The 15,340-nt window shown below is 36.8% G+C and overlaps 1 protein-coding gene across 1 annotated transcript in view; it reads left to right on the top strand.

The window, feature by feature from the left end:
- Positions 1-15,340, top strand: part of naaladl2 (N-acetylated alpha-linked acidic dipeptidase like 2) — a 425,480-nt gene that overhangs the window by 276,317 nt on the left and 133,823 nt on the right. Inside the window, exon 12 of the mRNA XM_026305607.1 lies at positions 14,722-14,868. Coding sequence (XP_026161392.1) covers positions 14,722-14,868 — 147 coding nt within the window. The remainder of the gene's footprint in view (positions 1-14,721; positions 14,869-15,340) is intronic.

A 15,340-nucleotide genomic window follows, 5' to 3' on the forward strand; every position in this document is an offset into this window, starting at 1 on the left:
ACATTTAAAAATTGCAACATTTTATCAGGTTAACTCTTCCTGAGTTTCATTAATTTTATGAGAATTGCTCATAAATATACTGGACTAATGACATGTTTCAGGTATTTTCAGAAGTACTTTTTACATAGCACTGCTCCTCAGAAATCCTACTCAAGACTATTTGAATTTCTGTCACTGGAGATGTACAGGTATATCTTTTTAAATAAGTGAATCATGTTCTGTTTTATGTTAGCTGACTAATATTCTTGGTGAGATTTTCCCAGCCATCCTAACCCCTTTATTTGTAACACCCACCTATTCCATGTTTAGTTATTCTCCATCCATGTACCCATTGTACTCCACTTTACTCTGTTTATTTTCAACATTCTCTTTATGTTCTGTTTTTTTTCCCTCTGACTACTTTGACTGTTTTTTCAAGTATGTCGCCTTTTCTGTGAAGGGGGGAGGATAACACTCTCAGTATGATCTAAATAAAACTTTAGTTCACTCTCACCCCATCCACCCACACTTCATATTCACACACAATCTGTTATGGCCATTCTACTGATTAAGTATAACAACTCTATGATTCAGCCTCCCAAACTGTCTCTTTATTCCAACCTGGGGGTGTTTTACAGATATGTTCAGACCTTGCAGACATCTTCCTCCCAACTTTATCATCTCTTTAAACTTTGAAAACTTTTGCCTTAAACACACACACACACACAATCATCGGTCTCTCTCATTTCCTTCCTCCACCTCCACCTTCTTTTTATGTCTCTTCCCCTCTACCTTTAAGCGCTGGATTCCGCTCTCCCACCTTGCTCTCTCTCTTTCTATCACCTTTTAATCTCCCCTATCGTCAGCAGCAAGCACTCCCTACACTCTCATTTTCCTCATTAAATCTCCCTCTCATTTCTTTTCTACCTTCTCTCTTTGTCTCCTCAGTTATGCAGTATTTGTATTTGTGTCTTCAGGTTAGTCATCCATCCTCAGGGAGGATTCATGTTGCTGCCGGAAATCTAGGCAGGTACAAGAGGTCATGGGCGGACAGACAGTACAGCACAATGTCCCTTTATTCCCCTGCCCTACCGTAAACTATCCAATTAGTAGGGATGGTCCAGTCTACCTGTGACATTCAGCTGTAATGAAGGTACAGACAGCCTCTGCCAAAGCCATATAAAAAGAGGTAGGGAAAAGAGAGACAGAGAGAAAGTAACTTCTACTTTTGATGTCCCTTAATGAAATATCTTTCACAGAAAAAGGAAATGTGGTGCACACTAGAAACACTGCTTCTACTCTGCTTTTTCTATCAAATTCATTCATTCTATCTTACTTCATGTTAAGCTGTATATGCCTATAGCTGTAGCTGCAATGCTGCCTTCCTTTAGGGATCTGGTTTATATAAACATTATAAACATTCAGATGTCATTTTCACTAGTCATAAATACCCAGGGGACATTAGTGCTGCTGTACAAAAGACAAGATTTACAGGAGCTGGTATGCACTTAAATTTGATTGCCTTTCTCTTGATTGCCTGAGGACACATTTTCACTCAACTAGACACTTTTTCAATTCAAATCTTGCACCCAATGTGTTATTGCTTCTGTATTACTCCATATATGATGTCCACTTCCACAGACATCACATTCACCCACACGTAAATTTTACAGTGGTCGTTCTGAGCGCACACACATTGCTGTTTAGCTGCATTAAAAGATTTTTGTGTGGAACCAAAGAATGGTTGTCTGACTGTAGAACCAACTTCTCTGAGTAATTTATTGATGTATACAGTTATTTGTGTTAGAAATAAACATTTGTTTGAAGTACTTGTAAGTTACTAAGTTAGATGATTTAATTTTAGATATAGAATAAATAATAAAAATATAAAATAATATTCTGCCATCCTTATAGGAAGCTCTCTGAACAAATATTCCCAAGTAGCCACTTTAGTATTATGTACAGTGCCTTTATGGTCCCAACCAGGACAGTGTTTTGGTATGTTAACAAATCAAAAGGGTCAAATGTATCATTACAGCACCACAGAGTACTACTGGACTAACCAAAGATTTCTGCAAGAATCCCTCCTCTGTGTTTAGTTTTTATTTACACTCACTTCTCATCCCATCTTGTTGTACCTAATTGTCCATTCTGGGGCAGCTGTATCTCTGGCATGCTCTATCACCCTATTCATCATCTCAAGAGTCTCCGAGTTGCCCCAGGTATGCTCCCCACCTCACAATATTTAGAAACAGACCTAAGCATGTCATTAGTCATGTTTGCACAATGGCCATAATACTTCCTACTTATCTTATTTTGTTCAGACCTGTCTTCCAAACTGAGATGCTGCCGCATTGATAGTTTTGGAATGGGTGCTTGGGAACCAATTATAATACAACTAGAAACTCCTTTTGTAGGGGATTTACACCAGAAGGGGGGAAGGGGGAATGGGGCTAGATGGACAGAGAAAAGGCAAAAGGTAGAGAGACAAGAGGAGCTGTGGTGGCTCAAAGAATACAAAATAAATGGAGAAGAGCCTGTGCTTTAATTGGGTATTGTTCCAGAGATGTATGTGTCTCTAGTCTCCAGCCAGAGTGTGGGTGGCTTGCAGCAGACAGCTCCATTTGAAAACAAATGGACACCAGCAGACAGCTCATTGTTAAACTAAAAAAAAAATACCAAATGGGCAAATCCTTTATATGCCCTCTCTCCAAGAAACGGTCATGGACTTATGTAGTTGCCTGTTTGTTTCCACAAGTATGTCTGTTTTTCTGCGTGTGTGTGGGAGAGAGAGAGAGAGAGAGAGAGAGAGAGAGAGAGAGAGAACGAGGATGTACCAGGGTGGTGTGATTTAACCACAAGGACCCATATTGTGGTTAAGGTGCTAAGGTGCGTTCCCTACTCAGTAGGCCTTTAGTCATTGTGACATGATTCCGAGCTGCCTCCTGTGTTGTTCATATGGACATTTGTCATCAAGGTTAAACCTTGTTATTTCTAATTTAAAGAGAAATTTGTTTGCATTTTAGAGCATGGGTATTTTCATTAATATATTGTCTGACTAATTTAATGTAAATATCCAGCCATCTTATACAACCCTGTCTTCTACAAATTACATTTATACACTACTAAATGAATTAGCCAAAGATGTTATTAAGAAAATACTGCCAGAGTTATGTTTACTGGCATTTTTTCCAGTCCATGAGCTGTTACTGCCTAGACGTTGTATGGATGCAGAACACAGGTCTTGAACAGTGGAGACTGGTGCACTACTACTAAGACAGTTTAGGTTATATTAAGAAAAGGTTGTGAGTTTGATTAAATATTGAAATTGTAAATATGGTCTGTGTTCGATGTAAAATTTCTCTCAAAATGTACAAACAGAGGTGTCTTATATGCTTCATTTGAGCACTGAAGATCTTCAGAAGTTATGTTTCCCATGTTTTGTGATATCTATTTTGTGATATCTGTAGCTATTTTGTGGTAAACAGAATTTAATTTGTTTTCAAGGTCAAGGTAAACTTTATTATCCCCTGAATGGCAATTTGATTTACAGCCAGCAGCAAACACAAACATGGACAAAAAAAATACACACCATTCAAAAATTCTATCAAACTATGCACCAGATTAATAGTGGCAGAAATAAAGGACCTCTTAAACCTGTTTGTTCTTCACCGTGGCAGGACATATCTATGTCCTGGTGGTAGCAGCCTAAATTCACATCACAAGGGGTAGCTCAAATCAGTCAATTTTGATCAAGGACCTTAAGGACCTAACCTTATGCAAGTCATCAAGGTTATTCATCGGTGTAACTACACACCTTCACAATGTCCCGCAGGCGTTTTTTTTTTTTTTGTTTTTAACGCAACACAATATAACCCATACCAGGAGATAAAAGAAAGTCAAAACAGATTCAATAAAACAAGAATAAAACATTTTTCATAAAAGTGGTGTCAACCTTAAAACTACGAAGCTTCTGATGCTTGGAACTTTAAAGAAATATATAAAAATGTATTTCTATCTTAATCATTAGCAAAATGAAGTGTAAAACTACATGGGTTTTAAAGCACTAACCAGTATAACTCACTGGCCAAGCTGCTACTTTCTGTTAAGTCATGTGGTCATCATCAAACCTCCATACTGGACTTCATCATGAGCCAGTCTGGTCCAGGTATGGATTAATCGGTGTAGGACATGAAGTGAATACCCAAGCTTATAGCAACCAGTATTTAGGCCCCTTCACAGTCCAGCTGACTGACTGATTAGAGTGATTTTCCAGCCACTTTAACAGTGGAATGAACATGCATGCTATAGGTTGATATTGGTGAATGAAACACATACTGATGAGCTGTGAAGCACATTCTTGCTAGCCAAACTGTTGGCATTAATATTTCTATATATATAAAAGGTGAATGTGTTACCTGTAATACATAAGTGTCTCTAGGGATATACTATAGTGTGTATCCACAAAAGAGACAACTTTAATCCATGGTATGCATGCTGAAGAAAATTTTAATATCAGTGTTTCTTTACAACTTCAGTAGCTTGATGGTGTAGTGGTGTTTCTGTCTGACTTGATCTTCTCTCTGCTACTTTCTGTCTTTCCTTCTTTTCTACACCTGTCGTTACCATAGTGATGTGAATTGAGTCTGGCAGGCTTATAGTATTTTGATGCAGAAGCCTTTCAGGAATAAATGGGTATAGTTGTAATCCTTTCAAGTGAGTCAAGGCTGATTAGAACAGCAGTATAGTAGGCAGTTTTGTTTTTCAAAGTCTGGATCAGACTGAGTAACAGAACAACAACCGGTCATCTAAAAGCCATCTATCCATCTAAAATGTAGAGTGCTAAGGTCTCTCAACATAATCAAGGACTTTGAGAAAATCCAGGAACAGTATTCATGTCACCTGAGTCACCCCTAAAACAAATACACTTAATTTAGCTGTTTTTTTGTTTGTTTGTTTGTTTGTTTTCATTCATTGACATGTAGAGAACATTCATTCATCCATTATCTATGCCGGCCTATTCCTATTTAGTGTCACAGGGATCTGCCGGAGCCTATCCCAGCCCTATTTGGGTAAAAGGCAGGGGTACACCCTGGACAGGTCACCAGTCCATCACAGGGCCACATATAAAGAACACACACATGCAATATACTGTATATCTAAAATGCAGTGAGCTGACCAAAGATTGGTCTGGGCGTTGATCCAAACATATTTGTATGCATCATATGGGCCACATTAAGCCACTCAAACTCCCACCGTTTACTTACTGAACTTTACTGTTTTTCACACATATTAGTCTGCTGGAGGTGCAATGCTATGTTCAGCCCACCAGATTCTTTCTAATACCTTTTTGGGATAGAAATATCAATTTTTGTTGTCTCATTTGTCTTTTTAGAAATGAACATATTTTAGTGTAATTCATTTAACTTCTTTTCGGTTACTGTGTGCTGTTGGCAGTAGATCTACAGTATAACAAGTCTGGAATGGAAAGATGAGCCAATGGTTGTTAGTTTGTTTGGCTGCATATGCTTTGTGCATGGGTGTCTTCAAAGAAAGGGCCAAATCCTAATGCTTCTTTCTGTTCCTGGCATCAGAGTTTTCAAACTCTTTGCACTGGTCAAAATCTTATAATAAGCTATTTTAAGTGCAGACCTTCATTCACAACACATCTATAGCCAATAATTTGGATACTTGATAAGAAAATACCATGACAGTTCTGTGGTGCTTTTAGGTGCCAAAAACACATAGGTTGGCTAAGTCATTTACATTTACAGAAAAGTTCAATGATGTACTGTGTCCCCCTTTAAATGAATAATTGAAAAAAAATCTTACCTAGGCTATCTTTCCAAACAACCATGCATAAATTCACACATTTTCATCCAAAATGTTTCTCCAATGCCAGGCATGTTTTCAAATATGTTTCAAGCATAATTTGCAACACTGCACTGCAACAAATTGTCTTCTTGTGCTCGCTCTTAGAGTATAAACTGACTGGAAAAATAATGGCTGATATTTTAATTGAGTTATGACACCATGACAGGCTTTCAAACATGAAGAAGGGATAACAGTAAGCTGGCTTTGAAATTACACTATAAATGGTAAATATGAACATCATCCACATTAGGAAATATGCAAGGGCGTCTAATTTATATGTCTAATTTATGTGTGTTTCCACATAAAACCAGTGGAAAAGAAGCTGACGATAAATCACGAGAATGAGTCTATGACTTTATGGCCATGCAGTCATCCAAGATGCTTTGACAGCACACTTGGCATAATGTTTGAAATAGTATGCTGTCTGCAATATGTTCAAATTACCAGAGTTCTCGCATCGTCAGGAAAGGCATTGTGTGACTGCACCAGGCTCCATGAATCTGCATAAACATGAGCAAAAGCTCCCTGGCTTTTGAAGGTCCTTATGTGACTGTCAGCATGACCATTTGATCACAGATTTTTATCACAGAAACTGAGCACAAGAAAGGAAGCACATATGAAAATGTGCTTCCTTTCATTATATGTTGTTGAGACATTTGTCAGTTGCTGCGGTGTAATGTGTTTGTCCAACAGCATTTTGTACCTTACCTGATCTGCAGAAGTTATTTAAGACTTAGAGCAGGTGCAGTCATGTACTCAAAATTTTCTTGACCTTTATTCCTACTTAATACATAGCCTTTAAATGAGTTAAAGGACAATTACAGCCTAATTTGTGAATAACCCGTGGCCTTGGAAGATACATAATTCCTCTTTGCTATGATTAATCAATGCCTATTCCCTAAGTGCAGTGTTTCTCTGTAGGCAATCTTCTGCAAGGTTGACTTTTAACCCACTCTGCAATCATCTGATTATTTTTTGGAGAGAAAAGTACTGAAGATTTATTTTACTGTGAGTTGGAAAAGTCATTCTATGGAACACAAAAATATGCATGTAAATATACAGTACAGTATGTTCATTAACATACTGTATATTTACATGTATACTGTACATACATCTCGATCTGTTTAACAATATATTGTCTTGTATGTTTCACTAATTCTCTAGTTATTGCACTGATGTAAAGCTGAAATAGTATTCTCTTCCATATTAGTACTCACAAAATGTAGCTATTTGTCTGGTTAATAGTGATACCTGCTGGAAATTCTGTTACAGCAGACAATCAGTTCCACTTCCAGTTATATACGTTGTCAATAAAACGAGGCAGTTCTGCCCAGAAAACAGTACATTCTCGTTTTAGTCTCAGGCTGTATAGATTAGGAGGCACAGCAGAGTTTATCCTTATACTTACCTCGCTCCCAGTTTTTTTCAAACAAAATGTGTGTAAGTAATATTTATTATGTTTAGTGGGGTACTTCAATAGAACAGTGCCATTCTTAATGTCATTGACCTTTACTTCTGTGGAGATTCTTTATTCACGTCATGGCAATTCTAAAATTGCTATTTGAAGGCAACTCTGCTGCCAGATAAGCCAGCATTGACTTGGCCCAAGACTGGGCAGAGCTGCTGTTAACATAACTTATAAATGGTTTAGACAAAAAATAAATAAATAAATATAAATAATGTTAATATCAATGGCAATATATTGTAGAGACTGTACCTTCAAAATACATTTTAGAAACCTTCAAAAATAATCTTAAGAGGCCAAAAATACTGAATGGCAAAAAGACTTTACAGACTGTACAGTTATTTAGTTATTTTTAGTTATTACACATGCAGCATTAACAATGCATCTGACAGCACAAAATTTGAGCATTTTGAGCTGACTTTTCATGTTGAAGTGATTAAGAAAGAGCAGTTTCAGACTATTTGGACCCACGCTTTTTCTGCCTGTGTTTCTCTTGCATCCTCCCGCCTCCCCATCTCTTTGTCACTTTAATATCCTAGGCAATCATTTCTGGATGGCTGGAACATGCTTTTCACTTGAACAGCTGCAAATAGTTTTTCTAGAGACCACAGTCTGGAGCAGAATTATTATTATTATCATCACACACATAATGCAAAGTTGTTTTTGTCATTTGGCACTTTGTTGTTGTTGCTCATTGCATTCAGATTATGGTACACCACTGCTCTCGGCCACCCTTTGCCTATTTGAAGTGTCGTAATGCGGATGTACGTCTCCGACTGTCTACGGTGTTTGAGCCATGTTTTCTTTCTGGAAAATGACAGGAAGAATTTAATTCCAAGGTATTCATGAACATTAAAGGAAGGTGTTAGTTTTGAACAATAAAAAATGGATCATTTTGAAAATCGTTTTTTTTTTTTCATGGAGTTGATTGATGTATTGTTGCCTTGGCCTGTGGGCATGCATGGCTTTGTTTTTCATAATGTGTTTTCATTTTTAAAATTAAAAAAAAGTGTTAACCTTAACTCTAATGCCTCTTTCAAGCAAGAATAGCCTCAATACAGGACTCCAGAGGATTAAACTAGTTTCAAGCTTTCATGTCCAGGTCCACCATACTATTCTGTGTAGCACATATGATGCACCAGATTGAGTGATATTGAGTGGTAAAGATCATAAGATCTTAAAATGATTCCACTCCCTCCTTATCATAGCAGACAAAGAAATTAAATATTGATTCTCGGTATGGCACTACAGGCTGAAATTACCCATTCTTTCTGCTCTCTGTCACTCTTTCTCTCCCTCTTCACTTGTCTTTCCAATGCAACCTTTTTTAACACATCTTTATTCCCTCTCCAAAAAAACCTCATATATATATAGTTCTATATACAGTTATATACACTGTATATAACATTAGTTGTGGTATTTAGTTTTACTGCTGCAGAAGCCTTTAGTTTTGAGTACATGTAATAGCTCTAATAATTCTTTCAAAAGTATATTTTCTAAAACCTTATGTTGATGAAAAAGGGTTAGAGGTTAAGTTATATCTGAAATATTTTTTTTCTCTATAGAATGGATGATATTAAACAACTTATTTTATGTACATTGCAAAATTACAGTTGCATATAACCAAAGCGCTTTCAACAAGTAGATGTTTTTTTTTTTCCCCAGTGCACAAGAGGGGAGCAGAAAACATGTTACCACATTATTATGATTGCTTATACGGTCCAGGTTGGAAGTATTTGGACTTTTTTGTCATTTGAAATACAGTCTCAAGGATAATGGATACTATATTACATGTTTCAGATTTAATTTAAGTAGATTTGTATTAATGCAGAAATAACTGTGTAAGAGTCAAAGTCCTTTCAACACATAGTGCTCAAAGTTTCAAATGTTTAAAATTAACTGGACAATTAGCTGGTGTTTTTTAGGCAACTTTGTGTCGTTTTAAAGTTAGCCCAGTGGCTCAGGGCTGGTTGAGATTTGCTTTTTAGACTGAGGTGGGTTTGTTTGTTAATATGATTAAAGAAGTTACCAGGCAAATAAAGATAATAATGTGGCTCAATAAAAAAAAAAATAATAATAATTATCTCAGAAAAAGTGTTCTAAATTTGATTAAATAAATTTTGATGAAACAAAAATCATCTTCTAATGATTATGTAGTAAAGGAAATGTTGAGAAAAGGGAACAACTTGTGACCCTGAGCATAGTATCTCATCTGTTAAACATGGTACTGGTTCTGTTATGGGCTGTGCTGATGGAACTGGCACAACAGAATAAATGCAGAATTATATAGAAGTGTTGTGTCTGCTCAAATTCAGTCAAATGCACCTGAAATCATTGGACCACATTTCATCTCAACCAAAGAGCTTTTCAGGGTGAAGAGGTGGGATATGCCTGACTGACTTGTCAATCACCTGATCTCAGTCCAGTTGAGCTGCATTCCACTAAACCAAACTAAAAGCCTAGAGAGACCCCACAACCACAACTGAAGGTGGCTGAAGTGAAGACCAGGGAGAGCATCATCAGGAAAGAGACAAAGTGACCTTTGTGTATAGAGGCAGATAGTTTTACTGTGACAAGCCCTAACCAAACATTCACAATAGTGGCTGTACAATAGCCTTAAATATTAGGCCACTGTTAAAAAAATGAAATTTGTAGTTTAAATCAAAAGCAACTCAGAGCAGCTACAGTCACTGGGATCTACAGCCTATTAGCCTCCCTCACTTGCTTAACTAGATGGTATGATTTGTTCCTGTCATCACACCCAATTGGTCACCCTCAGGAATCAACACAATTTTCAGTCAGTGTGTGAAATGTGCATGCTGGAGTGGTGTGAAAAATATGGACAAAGAAGGAGAATGAGAGAAAGATAAAAGGTGGAATTGAAAGCAGTGTTTTTTTCTGGATGTCTGATTTCCTTAGTATGTATTGCAAAGGGTGTCATCTCAAACCGATTTTAGCAACCTACATCCACAATATCATTCTTTTGGTCACTACCCAAATCTCATGACTATAGGTTAGAGCTGGAAAATAGATGCAGTGCTTGATAAAAGACTTGGTTTTTAGGTTGAGCTCCTTCACCACAACAATCCAAAACTGGATGTGTTAGTGCATGTAGATATGGAGGGAAAATATGCAGAAAATTTGTTCACTCATGGATAAACCACAGTGTGCATTTAAACTTCAGCTTCAGTCAGATTTCATCCACAGATCTGATGAATTAGGACAGCTTTCATCTAAATTGTATGTTATGAAGAGTCAACATAAAGAGTCAACATCAAAAAAAAACAAACAGAAACATTTAATTTTTTTTTCCTTTCAAAGCAAATGTTTTGTTTTTATTGTTCATTTTATCTGTAAAATGTAATGCAATGGTAAAGATGATGGTAAAATATCCCACTTTTTTCCCCACGTTTTTATTCATTGTAGATGTTACTGACATCATGCTGCCATTAAGGATGCTAGTTCCATAGCTGTGTAAAACCTCTCTGAAAACATTCTTTTTTAGAAATGCTTTTTGTGATTAGTTTTTATTGTTTTCATTATATTGTATTGTCTTTTCTTTGTGATATATCTTTTTGTTGAATTTTTTAATTTTCTGTTTAATATTGTTGTTTTTTATTATGTAACCTTTTATGTACAGTGCTTTGAGAAAGCTTCTTTTTTTAAGTTGCTATTCAAATAAAATGTAGTATTATTATTATTATTATTATCATGACAACCCAGCAATCCTCTGACCTAAATGACAGCAGGCGTTGCCTTTCCCTGCCTGAGAATATGATCCAGGCTCACCAGACTTTTGTTGTCATAAACAGATATTGTGGCTATAATTCGGTTAGGTTTAGACACAAAAACAATTTCATTAGGCTTAGAGGAAAACAAACTACTACTTACTTAAAGTTATAGGACTTTCAACATCATAGTTAATAATAAACATGTGGGTTGTGGAATAGTCAGTGTTTCACACAGGAATCAATGGTTTCATGTGAGAAAGTCCATTGTTTTCTGACCTATTCATCCCCTCTTATTCCCAACAAAGTCTTTGTTGCTCTTTGAACTACATTGTGTAATTTCCTCCCTCTTGCCAGAGTTCACCTAGCTATAACAAATAGTTGGAAATAACACGTTTTTTCACAGAACCAGTTTGCCATAACCTTTTGTCCTTGTCAACTGTTCAACTGACTGTGAAAGGCTTTTATCACATTTTGCATTAAAAGTGGAGTTAAATAGAAGTGATTCATTTATATTTTTCTCTTACATTATACTGTCTGATTTATTGGATGTCATATTCTATATGGGCATGTCATCTAGCTCTCTTGATATTATCCCAACTGGGTTTGTATTTAAAGTAACATGCTGCTTAGTGCTCCACTAAGAGTCTAGAAAAATTCTGTTTCAACACTATCTTTTATTAGTAAAAATACTATCTAAGCAGCTGCTTACTGTTCTGGGAAAGAACACTATTTTTGAGAAGTATCAGTCTGGCTTTCATCAAAACCACAGCACAGAGAAAGCCCTTTTAAAACTTTTAAAGAATGCTGATGCAGGTTGTTGCTGATTCTGGTGAGACACTGAGCATATCTGGCACAGCATTAAATAAGTTCTCATCTTATTTGTCTAACAAAGTGTTTGTGTTTTTATTAACAATTATATGTCCTCCTACTCTCATATTGAGTATGGTGTACCCCTTGGGTCAATTTTGGTACAATCTTATTTTATTTGCCAGCCATTGTCCAGGAGATCTCTGGAACTCTCTGATTAGTCTTCTGTGGAGCATTGCTGTTCCCCGCAGCCCTGTCTAGTCTTGGTCATTATTGTCAGTGTCATACTCACCTGTTGTATGCCATCTTATGTTCAGAAGCCATACCTACTTTTCTGCTGTCTGCCATTTTGTGTCAGTTTACCACTATGCTCAATTGTAGTTGTCCATCTTATATAAGCTTCCAAGTGTGGTCTGCCTACTGTTCATTTATGTCTGCCTGTGTTCATTTTGCCTCTTAAATTACTGTTCCCTTACCATCACACCCCCTTGTCTGTAGTCATCTGTCATCTTTGTTCTCCATTTATGAAACATGACAGTGATACTATGATACGACATATGTAAATCAGAAATCAAGAAATTTGGCACACACATTACAAGCATGTTGAAGGAGAGATGATGTGAGTTTTAGTTCCACAGTATCTTTAAAGTAATACCATGAACATGGATTTATAATGACACAAAATAATTAAAATAAGCATAGAACTGAAAAATACAGGTGGAAATGCATATAGGTGTGGTCTAGCAAAAATTGGTTTACCTATTTCTATTTTCTCTAACCTTAGTAGTGACATAGCATTGCACCCGAGAGAATGCTTTGCAAACAGTGTGCTGTAATACATTCATATATGTCTTTGCCTGTGTATGAATTTATTTTCCTGTGTGTGGGTTTAAACATTGCAAGTGTATGTTCAGCTCGTCCCATAAATTGCACACTACTTTTTGGCTGTATAATATTGTTTGGCTTATGCCAAACAATATTATATCTTCTATGTGCAAGTTCCCTATTATAAATCTCAGTCAACGTTTGAATTGTGCACACATGCACAAGCATTTATTCCCACCCAGTTAATTCCCACAATTAGCCATAACTGAGTAATGAAACGTCTTTCATAAATATTGATAAGCATGTAAATGTTTTTGTCCAGACTCTTTATGGGAGTGAATGGAAAAGTCGAAGATTAAAAAGAAATTTCACTGTGGCACTGACATACATGCTGGCAGGTTGAGGCGAGGTTAAAGGTGTAATTTACTGGCCTTCGTTCAGTTACAGTGGAGACGTGTTACAGCAGCAGTTAATGTTCAGAGAGCAGCAGCCTTTGGAAAAATAAAACAAAGTTTGACAACAGTGTCAGTGACAGTGGCAGGGATAATTGGACACTAGAGTTCTCTTCCTTATGACAGACCTTGATAAAAGGAAACTAATTAAATCCAATGTGACAAAAGAACATGGTGACTTCACATGGGCTTAGTGGACATGGACAGTTGAGATAAACCTCCACCTGTTTGACTGCATTCTGTTGTCTTATTCTACCCATTGTGGTTTCAATCATTTCTGTGCAGCAGGCTTGTTGTGCTTTCAGTCAGGAATAACACTAGCGAGTGAAAGCAGCTGGCCCCAGTGACAAACCACATACTACCTATGGAGAACTGTGACAAAAAGCTTTAATTGTACAATTAGCCATGTGCCAAATGTTACCCACAATTCACCCATTCCTCTCAGCACTGTGTCTAGCTCAGGTTAGGCTTGTCCATGATCAGTATGATTAGCTCCACAGGTAACATGTTTTAATTGCTGAAATTGTGATTTTAGCCAGTCCTTTTTCATTTACAAGTACAAAACCAATGTAGTGTAGAGATACATATGCCTGAATGTAACTGTATGATGCTCACTGACCATATTTCCCCCCAAAAATCATGCTGTACAACATAGGTCACTAACAGGCATGCGAGTTGAGCCATCCCACGTGATACCACTCAGCCAATCAAGTCTGTGCATCCCATGTGATAAACATTACGACTCTACAGTGTAAACAGAGCCAGAGGCAAGTTACACATGAAGAGACGGTACAAAGAAAAAGAAAAAAGGCGATACATGTAGAAAACAAAGGGAGAGAAACAGGCGAGTGAGATGGAGAAAGAGAGAGAACTTAGTTAATGAGAGAACATTATACATATCTACAGCCATACATATATGTTACATGACAATAAATATTGTCAAAAAGTTTTTGAATTTTACTGAATTCATTTGATTTGACAGTCAGGTATTGATTACATGCAGATGTTGATAAAACTACTAGGCTACTTAAATACATATCACACTAACTAGTTAGACATTATGATCTTCCGGACCTTTGCTTCAAGAAATTTTCTCTAACTGGACCTCTTTAAATTTTAGTTGAATACCCCTGCTGTACAATATCCACTTGTTCTGTTTAAGCACTCACAGCACTTGGTTAAGGTTAGAGAAAGTTGTGGTCTAGTTTTATACTCGTACTTTAGCTGACTTGTAAGACATGTTTATTTTTCTTTTAATCAAAACCAAGATTTTTCCCTAAATTAAATTAAAGGGCTTTTGTTGCCACAGGGTCTGGTTGCAAGTTCCTGCCTCTGCCGTATCACAATCTTGCACTTTTAATTGGATTGATTTTATTTTTAAGCACCTTTGTGACTCTAGTATAATTTATAAATATAGCATTTCTTTAAAAACAAACAAACAAACAAAAGCAATGTTGTCTAAAAAGAGAACTTGGACAACTTGGGTAGCTTGTTGTTCCATTAAACCCCAATCTCTCCATCAACTTCTCTTTCCTACAGCAAATATCACTCACCTCACTGTTGTTTTCTTCTTTTTCCTCATGGTTAGAGACAGCTGCTGAGTTGCATCCGTGGTGGAAACTGCCCAGGACCCAACGTTAGCTCACTGCAATTGCCTGGAGATGTGAGTTTCTTTGCCAACCAACTGGCTGTTCCTACTATGGAGTTTGCTTTCGAGCAGACCAAAGCAGAAGAGGTATGTTTGGGCTAAAAGACTAGACTCTTTTACGTCCCCTTTTAACCCTTTTATTTCAGACAACCTTACCATTGCCTTAGTTGAATTTCATGCTAAGGTGTGAGATCCCTGCAAAGAAGCACAGCTACTCTAATTCAAACAAGACAGTCACACCTTGTTTCTCAGAGTGTGACAGAAGGCTGTGAATGTACAGTTTTTGTTTGGATAAACTGCCATAGGCCACTTCCTTTTTATCTTCAGTTCTTACATAATTGAGAGTGAAACCTTTCTTGGTGTAGGTAGACACACCTGTCACATTATGTGTATCACATGTTGAGAAGTGCAACTTTAAAGAAAAAGACACCTACACCATAACACTGCAATGATTTTTCCCAGTTCTGACATATTTGGGGATTGAATGAGATAACAACCATCTGTTGCCTATAAGCATAATGATATTATTTCAATATAATAAAATATATCAAGATCATTT

This window comes from Mastacembelus armatus, chromosome 4, assembly GCF_900324485.2.
Source record: "Mastacembelus armatus chromosome 4, fMasArm1.2, whole genome shotgun sequence".
Lineage (NCBI taxonomy): Eukaryota > Metazoa > Chordata > Actinopteri > Synbranchiformes > Mastacembelidae > Mastacembelus > Mastacembelus armatus.